The sequence below is a fragment of the Tenebrio molitor genome, chromosome X, assembly GCF_963966145.1.
Source record: "Tenebrio molitor chromosome X, icTenMoli1.1, whole genome shotgun sequence".
Lineage (NCBI taxonomy): Eukaryota > Metazoa > Arthropoda > Insecta > Coleoptera > Tenebrionidae > Tenebrio > Tenebrio molitor.
The window spans coordinates 574,435-588,947 of NC_091055.1; the positions used below are offsets into that span (position 1 = coordinate 574,435).

The window sequence follows — 14,513 nt, forward strand, 5'->3', positions numbered from 1 at the left end:
ATTATAGCGGATGTAGAGTCGGACAGGTGTGCTCGGGAAAATCAATGGGTATTTTCGTATGCGTGACTAGTGACTCACCTCTTTGTTTTAAAATAAATGTTAAATGCAAACGTGGTCATTTTTATTCGGATAAGAAACCGGAAAATTATACATATTGAAATTTCCAGCCATATTCTTTTAGTTTTTATGCAAATGATCGCTCGGCCCTGACACACTCCATATTTTCCAAATACATATTAACCGGTCCACTTTTTTTACTTCATCAAATTTTTTAAATTTCGATCGACGCGCCGAAACTCGCATGACATTCGTACATTGCGATAAAAAGATTAAAAAAAAATAACACATTTTGAATAATACTATCAACATTTGCGCAGAAATATGCAGGTATTTCAGTCGTGCGGATATTTTACCAGGTGGCGCTGCTGTTGCCTTTACTCAGCACAAATCTAAGTATGTTAATAGCTAACCGCGTTTTGGCACTCAACACGTTTTTTTTATTTTATACGCATCTCCATAATGTACACAAATGTAGAGATGAGAAGAGCACTGCAAAAAAATTCCCAAGTCTTGAGGTGATCCGTGCCTGCAGGACACAAATTGTACGTAATAGAATGAAACATAAATGTTGTTACTGTGGTAATCGAAAAAAAAGTATAACACGAAAGAAAATTTTATGTTTGTGTTTCCCATGATTTCAATTTATTACATTTCATGTTTTTTTTTTGGAAAACAAAAATAAATCAACATGGAAGAATTAAAAACAAGTAGCCCCTGGCGAAATGATTAATTATAGTATGTATCAGCAATATTATTGATAAGAAAATAATTGTTTGTGTTTTGTTTTACGTCGATTTTGAGCCCGTTACATAAATAAACTTGTAGATTGGTGTGTAATAAAAATGTTAATTGTCCCTGGAATCTGAGTGTGGCATAAAACTACGAAAGAGTGCTTGTAAATGGTAGATAAAATTTGATGATACTGAATCGGCGTTGTCGATTGTAAGGCACGAGAGTGGCAAGAGTTTCGGTGGGGTGAAGAATAGAAAGGGAAAAGAAGAGTACCTTCTGGTTTGGGTGCTGGAGGTTTTCTTGTAGCCCAGTTGGTGCGAATGCTTCGGCTGCCCAACCATTGCCCGTTCATGGCGGTGATGGCGCTTTCGGCTTCCTGCAAATGAAAAACAATCGTCATCGCTGGGTCCACATTAAAGCACGTTAAAAAATTGAAACGGTGGCTGTATTGTTTTAGCAAATAAGCAAATCTAGAAAGATAAACAAAACGGAAATGTAATGACAACACGGCCGACTTTGAAGGACTGTGGGATATTTCGGCAGATAAAACACGTATTTTTAATAAAAGCGCCGTTAAAAAGATAATGAGCGAACCGGGGGTAAAAAACGCAATAAGGGCAATAATAATTATCTAAGTGTTTGTAATCTCTTTAGGTTGATCGAGTGGCAAGTGGAGGCGCGAGCGGCAGTTGTTGGGGTTATTAAGGCGAGGCTGCATCGGAAAGAAACAATTACTTCGGCACTTGTTTCCGATGGGGTCCATTTTTTATTATAGAAATGTCATTTAATCTAGACAAAAGCGGCCATAAGCGCAAATGAAACGTCTAAAGAAACGACATTCACAAATAGGTAGCGCGATTTAATTCTATCTGGAAGACCATACTTGTAAAACCGTACCGTTGCGGTTTGGAGAAATGTTCTCAGATTACACGCTTCCGATAAAGGTGGGGGAGTTACGACTCTGCTGCTCCCCCAGCAATTTCTTGAACTGCTCCACAGCAATCAGCCAAATAAGACGGTTGTCGTCTGAACATGTTTTTAGATATTCCCCTGCCATACGCACATGTCATTGCCGACGAATCAACAATTTCCCTTTTGGACGATCAACCGATTCTCCGCTCCTATTACATCTAGCGATCTTAAATTTGAGAAAAACGAAATTTACCCCAAAAGGGACTTACGAGAACACATTTTATTCCAAACACTTACGTTACTCACACCCTAACAACGGCATACATATTGACTCTTTCAAAGGATATATATTTTGCAACTGCTCCAAGTGCACACCGTGATGAGTAGATATGTTATTACCAGTTCTGGCTATGGGGGTAATTATGCAAAATCTTTTCTAAAATCCCCCAAAAAATAACTTTTTTGAAGTGAAAACTCCTTCAGGCGGTGCACCCGGGTAGTGAGTTAGTTTCAGGCCGTCACGCGTCAGGCTCGAGTGTGTTCGGGCGAGTCGAGTTTAGCCGAGCGAGCGAGTTGGTATTTAGTAATCCTCAATTATATGGCTTGAATAAATCATCCATTGGAGAAATTTGTGTAGCAAAATGTGAAGCGGAAAATGGACAAATTATCATAATAGTTTCAAATGTATTCGTAAAAGGAATTTTTGGATATCTGTTGATGGCACCTTTGAAAATTGACAATCGCCCAAAACCGAAAACATTTTTCTTCTTCATGTTCCAAGATTACCCTAAATTTTGTACCTTATTTGTATGCGACGTTGTCGCATACCACATGTTGCCAAGTGTTGTCACTGCAGCGTGCTACCATGCTAAACACAAAAATTGCCTGTTGCCGTCTGTAGCACGTCGATCCACAGCAAGTGGAAAAGTAAGCAACATTATTCCAGACTTCTCGAATTTTTGGTTTGAATTTGAAAGTGATTAGTGATGGAATGGTCAAATGAAAAAACTGTAATGTTTATTGAAGATTACAGGAATAACGAAATACAGTATCAATAAGGAGAATTTTCGGAAACAATTATAAATAAAGACAACAGAAAAAGTGGAGTAATAATCCATATAATAAACGATGAACCGTTCCTATACAAATATTCAGAGATTAGGTATTTTGCATTTTCTCTTCCTTCTTGTCGCGGGACGTTATAACCGCACTGTTGCCAAATTGTCACCTCCGTGATTGCCACATCTGCAACGGTACGTATCGTAAAATTCACGTTTCGAAATGAAATGCGCTGGCTTTCCGTCTAACAGAACTCGGAGGCTTAAAAAGTTCGTCGTGTGGGCAGTTAATAGCAAAAAGCTGACACCTTGCTAAATCGATTGGTCATGTATAGGTGAGGTTCCAAAAAAAAAAGTTCAAAAATTGTCGTGTGCAAAAGGGCGTTATTCAAAATTTTCGACTTACGTAGCGTGTCAGATAGCCGATGTTCAAATATTTTTTTGGTGGAAACTTTGAAATATTCTCTGTAGCCGTTTGGTTGTAAAAAAATAAACAATTTTCAAATTAGCATTGCGTTTTATGGAAAAAACAAAATTGAAATGGCTGTGTCTCTGTTCGACGCTCACCAAAAATTCGTTAATTTTGCCGTAGTTTTTCGTTCCTCACTCCATTGGTCGAAAACTAAGCCTCAAATCGAAAAAATGTATTCTTTAAGAACCAAAGACCGACATTCTCTGATTACGATGGTGTTTGCTTTTATAATTTTGAGGGAATATTAATCAAGTTATGATTAAAATACTAACGTTGCAACAAAATCTCTAAGCGATTTGAAATGCAAACAGAACAGAACAGAGTGGTGCGGGAGGGTGATCGACGATCGCGCTTATTAGCCCTGTAAGATTTTGTTGCAACTTTAGTTTTTTAATCATAACTTGATTAATATTCCCTCAAAATTATAATAATAAACACCATCGTAATCAGAGAATATCTGTCTTTAATTTTTAAAGAATACATTTTATCGATTTGAGGCTTAGTTTTCGAGCAATGGAGTGAGAAACGTAAAAACACGGCAAAATTAACGAATTTTTGGCGAGCGTCGAACAAAGATACGGGCATTTGAATTTTATTCGTTCCATAAGACGCAATACATTTTTGAAAATTGTTTATTTTTTAACAACCAAACGGCTACAGAAAATATTACAAAGTTTCTACCAAAAAAATACTTGAACATCGGCTATCCGACAAGCTACGTAACTCGAAAATTTTGACTAACGCCCTTTTGCACGCCACAATTTTTGAAATTTTTTTTTTGGAAGTTCACCTATTCATGACCAATCGATTTAGCAAGGTGTCAGCTTTTTGCCATTAATTGCCCACAGGACGAAGTTTTTAAGCCTACTAGTCGGAGAACCAGCGAATATTTTTGCCATTTCGTTTCGCCACGAGAATTTTTTAATTCGTATCATGCGACTTGGCAATCATGGAGCTGACTATCTGACAACGTAGCACGAGAGCCCACCGCTCAACCCAGCAAAAAGAAAAATATAATTGTCTCGAAAATATATTTCCACCATTGCCGGACGGTTTGATGGTTTTCAATATAAAATTTTTAATTGCTTTTATAAAACCTGACGTTGTCAACTTGTAATCATTGAAGGATATTTTTTTCAAACATTGTGGTTTAAGTCATCTATTCTTAAATTGTAATAGATTACTTTTTTGGAAAAATAAAGAGAATAATTTAGGTGTGCAAGCTCGAAATGGTTTAGTTGTTTTATTCAGATAGAGCAGCAACAATTCGTTTAGATTAGAACATAAAATTTAAATGATTTTTTCAGTGTTTTGCTCTTTTCTAGAAAATCAAGAGTAAAATTATGATGTGTACCATTCAAAAGAATGACCTTGAAAAGTAGAATGCAACGGTAAAAAATTCAATATCATTCCGTTGCATTAAGGAACATTATGGTTCATTGAATTTGTTTATTTCAAGAAAAATTTTAAGATACGTACGAGTACCATTGCAGATGTGGCAATCACGGAGGTGACCATTTGGCAATAGTGCGTTTTAACGTCCCGTGACAAGAAGGAAGAGAAAATGTAAAATACCTAATCTCTGAATATGTATTTGTATTGGAACGGTTCATCGTTTATTATATGGATCATAAACTACTCGTATTGCCTTTATTTATAATTGTTTCCGAAAATTCTCCTTATTGATATTTAAAAACTGGTTTAAATTTGTTTTCGTTAATTAAACTCGCTGTAAGACATTATATCTTCATGGTTTTGAATATGTAGTACAATTCTGTATCATCTGGTGATAGAGTCATTAATAACACTAACACATCAATATCCTCTTGTATGAGGAAAGAGACGATCTAGAGTTGATTGTACAATCAGCATCACTTTCTGTTTGACTACGCTGAAACTTATTTTCGGTCAGTTTTTTAAAACTAAGAACATTAATAAATCTATTTTCATTTTGGCTGTTTGACGTTTTAATCTGAGAAGTATCATGCCACCATCAATTATGTAGAAAAACTTGCTAACATCGTTAACATCCATTTTACATTGTTCAAAAATATTATATGTAGCGATGATTTAGTCATTTTCCTCATTCCAGCATTCTTCTTCTTACTTATGGCCCTTACATTAAACATTTTTAATAGAAGGGATGATACGTTTTGAGGGAGATTATAGAAAAAATATTTTATGTTATATGTGATGTGAGAGTCAGTGTTGGTTGAACTACGATAGCATTTCAAAAAAAAACCTAATCCATGCGTTATTATCATTATGAATATGATTGGCATTTTTTGGGTGGAAAATTTCAAAAGTTGAAATTATTTTGTCATTTTCTACTACACAGAACGTTTACCGCAGGTTATCTTTGTACGACTGCTCTAATTTTGTTCATTCATGTCAGATTTTTGGAATACATATTTGACCTTTAAGCAGTTTAAATTGATCCCTGGAATTCGAAATTCTGGCAAAAAAACCGCCACTGATCAAAAACAATGGCAGATAAGTAAAAACGACCTGTATAAATTTCATTCACAATTTACCATAGAATCCAAAAATGAAATCAAACTGGGCAGGTTTTTACAATATTAGGACACCTGCATATGTACCGCAATATTTTCCGAATGTGCAGTAGAAGCGTAGCCTATCATCTAGAAAAAAGGAAAAGTTGATATGTTTAATAACAAGCAAGTTATGGAGCTTTTTTGCAACTCTGAGACACCCTCTATGTACAGGCTTATGATAACGTAATGCACAAAATTCATAAAACGCCCAGTATTAATTTTTGAAAAAAATTCAAAAACACGTCAAACAGTTTTTTAAATTTTGCGTCTTTTAACTTATATAGAAAAAAAATTGGGTCAAATTTGTCAAAGTCATAACGTCATTAATATTTTTTTCCAAATGGGAAGCTACGACTCCGATTAGATTATTATTTGACAGAGCTTACGAGTATTTTTCTGGGTCATAAAAATCTAGTTTGGACCTCTGAAGTTTTTTCTTGTTTTATCAATTTATCATCCTGTCTGACAACTGTCAGCTCGATAGTCTAATTCTTCGTTGGAACGAAGAAAAATTTACAAATTCTCGATTTGGTTGGAGAACTTGTTCTGCTAGCAAGACTCCATGAAGAGACTTATTGTGCCTGATCTCTATGAAACTGCATACAATTACAGTTCGATTCTGGATTACGCCAAGTCCCGATTCCACTCTGATCGGCACATTCCCGGAATGGACAGCGTGTGTTTTATTATTATCGCTGTTCCGTTTTATTCGTGTTGACGTCCTCTTGAAGAATAACAATAATTCACCAGAAAATTTATTCTGTTCCCGACAATTTTGACGGCGGTCTTTGGCGAGCGTGTGCGTGTTTTTCTACATGATTCTGTTAATAGTTCTGGATAAGCTGATTAGGCGGACTACCCTGTTGAACTTTGTTTTGATACGTTGTTGTTCATATTTTACCCTAATGGTTTTTCAAACAACATGCATTTGCGAGGGTGCTTGTGCCTCATTAAAAAAATACACAGAGGACTCCTCACAACCGTGATGGCTAATATTCCACATAAAATTTAACCGTATTTTCGCAAAAAAGCGTGTGTCAGGAATTGATTAAATGTCAACCGAAACGAAAATTAATGCACGGTACAATAGTTTGTGATATGGGGAAAATTAAATTACAAAAGTTTTGCAGGAATTTAGATCGCATGCAAAAACGTAATTGCAAGATTTTGCTATTTTTAATTTTTGATCAATTTTAGCAAAGCTTGACAGAACTATAAACCCCCCCCCCCCCCTAGTGCGAGGCAATTCGACTATTTTTATAAAAAAAAAACAACAACAAAATTTCAGCTTCCGCGACTGATAATTTGGTGTTTTTAAAACGATGCATAAAAGCACAGACTAATGATTCCTATATCCGTTGCTTTAGTGGTAAAAATTCAACACTTTGTGTCTTATTTCAGTACATTTGAGCTACAAACATTAATTTCTTTCATCGTTCAAGTGAGAATTTCTCTATTGTGTTTTTTGCCCACTTCACTACATCATTAAAAATTTCAATGTGCTCTTAATGGTCTGGTTCGGAGTCGAATTTCGTCCCTTTCAAAAATATTACACCAACCTACAAAGAGTAAATTATTGAAATAAACCCAAATCTAAAGTAAACACTTGCAAAAAGTTTAATTTGATCGCGAAAATCAACAAACGTATGCGGACGCGTTTTTATTAGTCTGGTAAGACAGAATACGGAAAAATAATGATTAATAAACGTTCGAGACAATTCGGAGGTTAATTACTATTTTCTACACGCACGAAAATTACCAGTCCAGTAGGTACATTTCGTGTTTTAATTTATTAGATTAAGTGTTCATTAAAATTTTAATTAAGTACGCATAAATACACTAAAAAAAGTTGTCGGTGTCAATACGAAATGTAAAAATTTATGACGGTTGTTAGATCGCTTCTTCCGCTTCCTCTTTGTGCCGATAGACTGCGCGGCCTGATCGCTTCATGGAGACCCCTTTTTGTGCAGGTCTTATCGGCGAAGAAAAACTTATCTTCGTCAATAACATTTTATTAATTTCCTCACACCAATTACGCTCGACTAAAGCTGACGCACGTTTCGACAGTGAAGCTGTCATGATCAGAGCTACGATAGTGATCTGGTTCGGTTTGATGTTGTATCGGGTGTTCGGTAAAAAAACAAAATATGAGGATATAGTACGCTTGCGCGTAAGCAGCTGCATAACTAAAAAATACTTATTCTAAGTTAGTCGTAACTGTTTGAAGACTAATGAGACGAGACTAATTTTCACGTGGACTTCGCTGGTCAGCTTCCAGTTGTAACTCGATAACCTGATGTTCTAAATGAGTATCAATCTGCCACGGGCATCGCAATGGACAGGGGTATCGGAACGTCGACGGGATGGCGTTATAGCCCAAAAACCCAAAATCCAAAAGGTCCAGACAACCACAAAAAAAGAGTATCGAAGTAATTAGCTACGCTCGCCAAAAATTTGTTAATTTTGGTGTGTGGTGTGTTTTCACACTTCACTACTTGGCAACTAAGCGTCAAATTGAAAAAATATAAAAACTGAAGATCGATATTTTATAATTACGACGGTACTACTTACTATAATTTTAATGGAATCATAACTAAGTTATAATTAAAAAACTAATGTAGCTACAAAATCTCTTGGCAATTAGATCACCCTCGACCACCCTCCCGCACCGCACTATACCCCGCTCTCCCGATGTGCCATGAAACAATTTACACTAACATTTTTTTCCGACGACCACTATGAAAAATGCGTAAATTCGCACAAATAACTATTATTGAAAGTTGGCTATTGCATGCAAATAGCGAACCCGTGTGCAATGAAACTGGTTAGCCAATCAGATACCTTCTAGCCTGTGCGCAATGAAATCATTGCACACAGTTGTAGTAACCATGGCCACCAATGTATGTTTTGTCCGCAGCTCTGTCGAATGATATTTGAAGTTTGAAGGAATACCGAATATTAGCGTTTTTTTTTGTGGTCGTCGGAAAAAAACTGTAATAGTATATTGTATATCAAGAGTTGAAAATGAAAGATTTCACACTCGTTTGCTTAGGCCACGCGCCTACGGCTTGTGGCTCAATTCTGCAAACTCGTGTGAAATCTTTCATTTTCAACTCTTGATATACAATATACTATTACACAACAGTGAATTACCCATTCACTATATTATAATTATAATATACAATTCCACGTGGAGTAACGTTTATTTTACAAATACTAACAGAAAATAGGTATAAATCCTCCTGAGACCCAAGAGTGCCATAATAATTGCATTAACACGATTTTTGGAACATAGGTTATTTGTGGTGTAAAAAAGGTTGTGGAATTTTTTGAAATTTTTTAATGAAGTCCTTCTACAAAAAACTTGTGTCAATTTAAATGGACAAAGGATCACAATGCCCAAAAATTATTTTAAATGATAGTCCCTAAAGCAATTTTTATTTCCGGTAACACATAAAAAACTGTTACATGTATCACAATGAATCTTGGTTTTGCCTTTGCACCCGAGTTTCTTGCATCTAACGGAACTTTTTTGCTATCATGGGAAAATGTAATTCCAGTCTGTGTTTCGATCCTGATGTCGATGTTTCAAATCGCGATCTGGTTGTGATTCTTCAGAATGTGCATGTTCTACGGGACCGTATTCTTCATCAACACCTGGAATTTCCTGCGAATTGTAACAACTTGTAGATGGATAAGAGAGAATTTCAGTTTCACAATCGGCATCATTGTCATCGTCAGAGAAGATTTAGACGTCGGAGATGTTCGCATTGATTGCTTGGAGAAGCTTTTCATCACTTTCACCTGGCCTAGAAACACTCTACTGCCAAAAATTGCCGAAAATAAAAGTAACTCAAATTTAACTCTCAAAAACTCCCATAGGAACCAGGATCGAGCCTACTTTCTCTTATATACCACTCTAGGTATAACTACTGAGAGATCGAAAAAAAAAATTAGAGTAGGCTGTGACCAAAAATTTTAGTTGACAATTCGTTAAGAAAAATTATTTGGATGTTCATCTACAGACGACTTAACAATTTAGAAAAGTGTTAGCTTTTAGCGTTTAAATGGCCACAAAGTAATTTTCGAAGCGATTTTCGGACGCCCAAGTTCTTTAGCATGATAATATGTAATACGAGGGTAGTCCCATAAGTACCTGGCCTGGGGTACTTATTAGTTATTATTATTATTATTAATAGTCCCTATAGACTAAATGCAATTATTGGGGCTAGTATTAAGAAGAAAAAAAAAAAGAAAAAAAAAAGAAAAACCAGAATAAATTTGAAGTTGAATACAGTATTAAAATGCATGTCAATCAGTGGCTAATTGTTTAAACTCGTGATATAAATGAGGTTACTTCGCATTGGCGTACATTTAAAAAAATATGAAACAGGGTGTAACAAAAATAAGTTAATTAATTTTAACTGGTAATAGTACTCATCAATTACAACTTTTCTAAATATTTTTTTTTTGAAAACAAATTCTGAATGGTTTTAAAAATTAATTAAAATTTACTAAAACTTTGCTTTCCAGCCTATCAAACGATTTTAATCTAAATAGCTACATTTAATAAAGAAATAAAACAAGGTGGTAACAAAAAACAAGCGAAAGTGAGACCCTTTTATTCATCAAATGCAATACGAAGGGAATAAAAACATTCAGTTTTTGCGATTCCTGTTAAGAAAATGTTTTATAAAATTGCATTCAACGTAAACGTCACGTCAAAATAAAAAGTGGACAAATGGCAATTCAATTCAGAGAAATTTTATTTAGAAAAGTTGTTGTAATTGATGAGTACTATTACCAGTTAAAATAAATGCACTTATTTTTGTTACACCCTGTATACAAGGGAGTATTTTTAAAATGTGCCAAAATTTTACCTACGAAGTTGTGGGACAATGTAGAAGACCAAAATCAATTAAAAAAAATTGTAGCTGAAAAATTAAATGTCATTTTATTTTTTGACATAGAATTTTTAAATATTTTTTCCGAGTGCATGAAGCCTAGTGGCTCGTGGTTAAAATTTTGCCACGCACTTATGGGACAGCCTGTATCTAGAGAAATATGGATATTTTTTCTCAAATTTTTTGTGTCTTCTTTGTTAGGCCGGGTATTTATGGGACTAAGCGAAAAGTTTCGAGCTTGGAATGAAATCATCGCCTGTCTAGTTTTTGCTTGTTAAATGCAGAATGTCTGTTTGAAAAAAGGCGAATGGAAATTGTTACGTGTGGAGTGCGGTTAAAAAAGGAAACAACAATCATTTAATGACAGTGGCCGAACGTGGAAGTTCGTGATTGTCGGGGTTAGTTCCCAAATCCCCGTGATAAGCGATCGCCGTAAAACGCTACTTGCCGAGATCAGGACGTGTCCATTAGTAAGCAGGGTCTAATTTTACAATGAGAGCGTTCAAGTTGTCGAAATTAGTCGGATTTTTCATCCAGTCCGTATCGGTGATCCCGGTTTTCGGAAGCGCTTTGTGTGGCCATACCTCGATTACCATTTTTTATGAATAATTTATGAGCGAGCAATTATTTTAGTGATTTAAATAAGACCGGCGCCTTTTAGCGAGTCGGGCCTAATTGTCGGTATCGGCTGCTATCAATAATTAACGGAAAATAGCGTCGCAGTGGTCCTGCGGACCAGTGTTAATGTATTACGCAGAGTTATCGTTGCCGTTGATTAATTATAATGCGGTGGGCATAATCTGCATAGGGTTTCGCCCGAATCGATTATTCCACGTCAACGTCACAACGCGCGTTACGTTCCCGGTCGGCCGCCAGGACCGGGACTCCGCCAGGGATTGCTGTTTGCTCTGCGTTACTTTTTACATCTGCAGACGTACACCGTGTTTTAATAAACTCACGTCTATCAAATTAACGCTTTAAAGCAGACAACTTCATCAGCTGCTATTTCGCCGAGTTTCCTTTCATAGAGTCTTCTCGCCGGATGTCGATATGCTTGTTAGACTTTTCATTTTTTCTCTGACACGTTATTTTATTACCGGCAGACGTCAATTCCACGGATTAAATTCTACAAGATTTACTTTTTTCATCGCCCAAATTAACCCACCCTCAATGCGATCAAATCATCATCACGGCCAGAAATAGCAACCCAACATCTAGACATCGAGTTGACTTGCGACGGTCGCATTTGTTGTCATGGTAACGTCGCAAGACGCATATTGGTAATTAATGTGTAGGCCAAAGATAGCTACACATTTGCGCTGCACCACCTATTTGCGACCATGTCTTGAAATCGGACCTTCGATCACTCTTCTTCTTGCAATTGCACGTGCACAGATTCAGTCCTATTTGGCAGACTTCGCACTTCAATTCTACTAAATGTACGAATTTTATGACACCCATTACGTCCACAAAAAGTTTTTTTATCATCAAACTCCTAATTTTTGTTATTTTCTAAATATCTCGTTTAGTTATAAAGATATTGATCTGAAGCTTGAACTAGTAATCCACTTGAAATGATATGACGTGGTGGTGAGTTTACGAGTTATTCAACTTTCGTTTCATACGTTCAGACTGCCGGCTTCAGCTTAATGTCGGAACTGTTTATATTTATGTCGGCAAAAATTTATACGTGAAGGTGAACTACTGCACATTTTCAACTCACTCTGCTCTCTATTTGACCCGTAAAAAATTTTTCCTTATTACATAAATTGTTCTGAGATGTTTAAGATAAAAACCAAAAAAAAAGTTTCCCTTGGATGATATTTTTTGTCAGAATGGGAGCTTGGCACAACTCCAACATTCCGCAACGCCAAGATTTTGTTGTATTGTCAATGAATACTCATATAAAATACTACCAGATTTAAAGCTTTCAAATTAGCTGACAGTAAAATAAAATAATACAGTTTCCTATACTGCGGACAAATTTTCTACGTGACATACAGGGTTACTATAAATGATTGTAGTCGAAGTAGGCGTAAAAACTGAATGTAAAATTTATGTTTGCCGCTCCGTATAAAAAACATGAAAATGATGATGAATAAGTGAGTACAACACCGTTCACACACAGGAGTTAAATTGGGTGCAAAACAACTCAATATTTTTAGATTCAATTATTAATTTAACAAAAATAAAATAAAAATCTCATCACCGCGTTTTTCACCTAAAAAATGACAGTGACAGCGACAAAAATTGACAGTTCACATGAAAGCGACAAAAATGTCATAACATGGGTCTGGCCTGCTTCGACTACAATCATTTATAATAACCCTGTACAATCACATCGATCATTTGAACTGTTAATGTGGCACGATTCCATTCTAACGATTTACTCTTAAACCAGGCTATTCCCGTGGAACTTGCTCAACATAAATAACAGGTTTAAAGTATATGAGCTAAGTGTTATTAAATTTAATTCACTTTCGGTGAACCAAGTTTCGTTAATATAAACAACTTTGGGAAAGTCCACAGATTTTAACAAGACTTCTTGATGGAGAATTTTGTTTGGGAGAATTCTGAAATATGCCCACTCTGCGTAGATATATTCAAACAAATAATTCAACTACTAATCACAGATTGTATCGGACTGCACGATATTTTGTGTTTGCAACTGTACAATCCCTCACAATAAATTTATTTATTATTATTTAAATAATGCACGAAGACTCTTTCACGGCTATATCTATTCAATTATGTCTGGGCATTTTTCAATTATATTCTAATTTCCTGATGTGATAGCACATTTCTCGATAATTATATTTACCGATACCATCGAACTGCCTTTATTTCTTCCTATTATGTTAATTTTTCTGGTAATACTGTTACATATGTATGCAGCTTTCGTCGAGTTTGAAAATTTGAAAATTAAAACAGTTTTTACCATTTAACGTGATAATGGGTGCAGACTGAAAAGGCAACCGGGGGCTTTTCACGTATTTATTTATAATGTTGACCGTTTTGCTGAAACTAAATAAATAATGAAACGAAATAAAATTCCATGTAGAAGCTTTCATTTATTTGTTTAAATTTTTTTATCCTAATACAATAACACAGTAATCAGATTTTTCTGGTTTTTTAAAAATTATTTTTGCTACTTTGACACTTTACTAACATTTTATGACAGAATAGTGAGAGCGCACAAAACTTTGTAATTATTTAATGTAACCAAAAATTAATTATTAGTTATTACAATCAATTAGTGATTTGTTCCTGGCGCAAGAAAATGTTTCCTGCATTTGGTTATTTTTTTTTTGTAAAAATGAAACAAAGCAAACACTTTGGATTGATTTATTTTGTTCATAATTCTGCGTTATTTGCTGATTTAAATGAGAATCGCTCTGGAAATAATCTAGATGTAATTAAAATTTGCAACATAATTAAAACTTCGAACTATACATTTCAGATAAAATTGTTCGGAAGTTAATCATTTCACACATCATTATTAATTCCCCTGCTCACATCGCTTGTGTCAATTTAAAAAATATATCGTCCAACTAATTTAAAAAAAGCTGCGATTTCGGTTCACTTTTCATAGATTCAATTAATGTCCACGGTTTGGGAATTATAAATCGACCGATCAATTCGGATTTCAATAAACAACTAACGAAGATTAAAATGCTACATTATAGAATTTTATTGGTTCATACGTCAAAGATTTCGATAAAGAACATGCAGATCGTAGAAATTCCGACACGGCGAGAATTAAGAGTTTATTAAAAGTTATCAGATCAAATAAAACACAATTTACGACGTTGTCAAGTAT

At 35.2% G+C, this 14,513-nt stretch overlaps 1 protein-coding gene across 4 annotated transcripts in view; it reads right to left on the reverse strand.

Moving 5' to 3' along the window:
• Nucleotides 1-14,513, reverse strand: part of LOC138140000 (nucleolysin TIAR) — a 235,537-nt gene that overhangs the window by 11,949 nt on the left and 209,075 nt on the right. For all 4 annotated transcript variants that reach the window (XM_069060647.1, XM_069060648.1, XM_069060649.1 and 1 more), the window contains one exon: nt 1,066-1,168. In XM_069060647.1, coding sequence (XP_068916748.1) covers nt 1,066-1,168 — 103 coding nt within the window. The remainder of the gene's footprint in view (nt 1-1,065; nt 1,169-14,513) is intronic.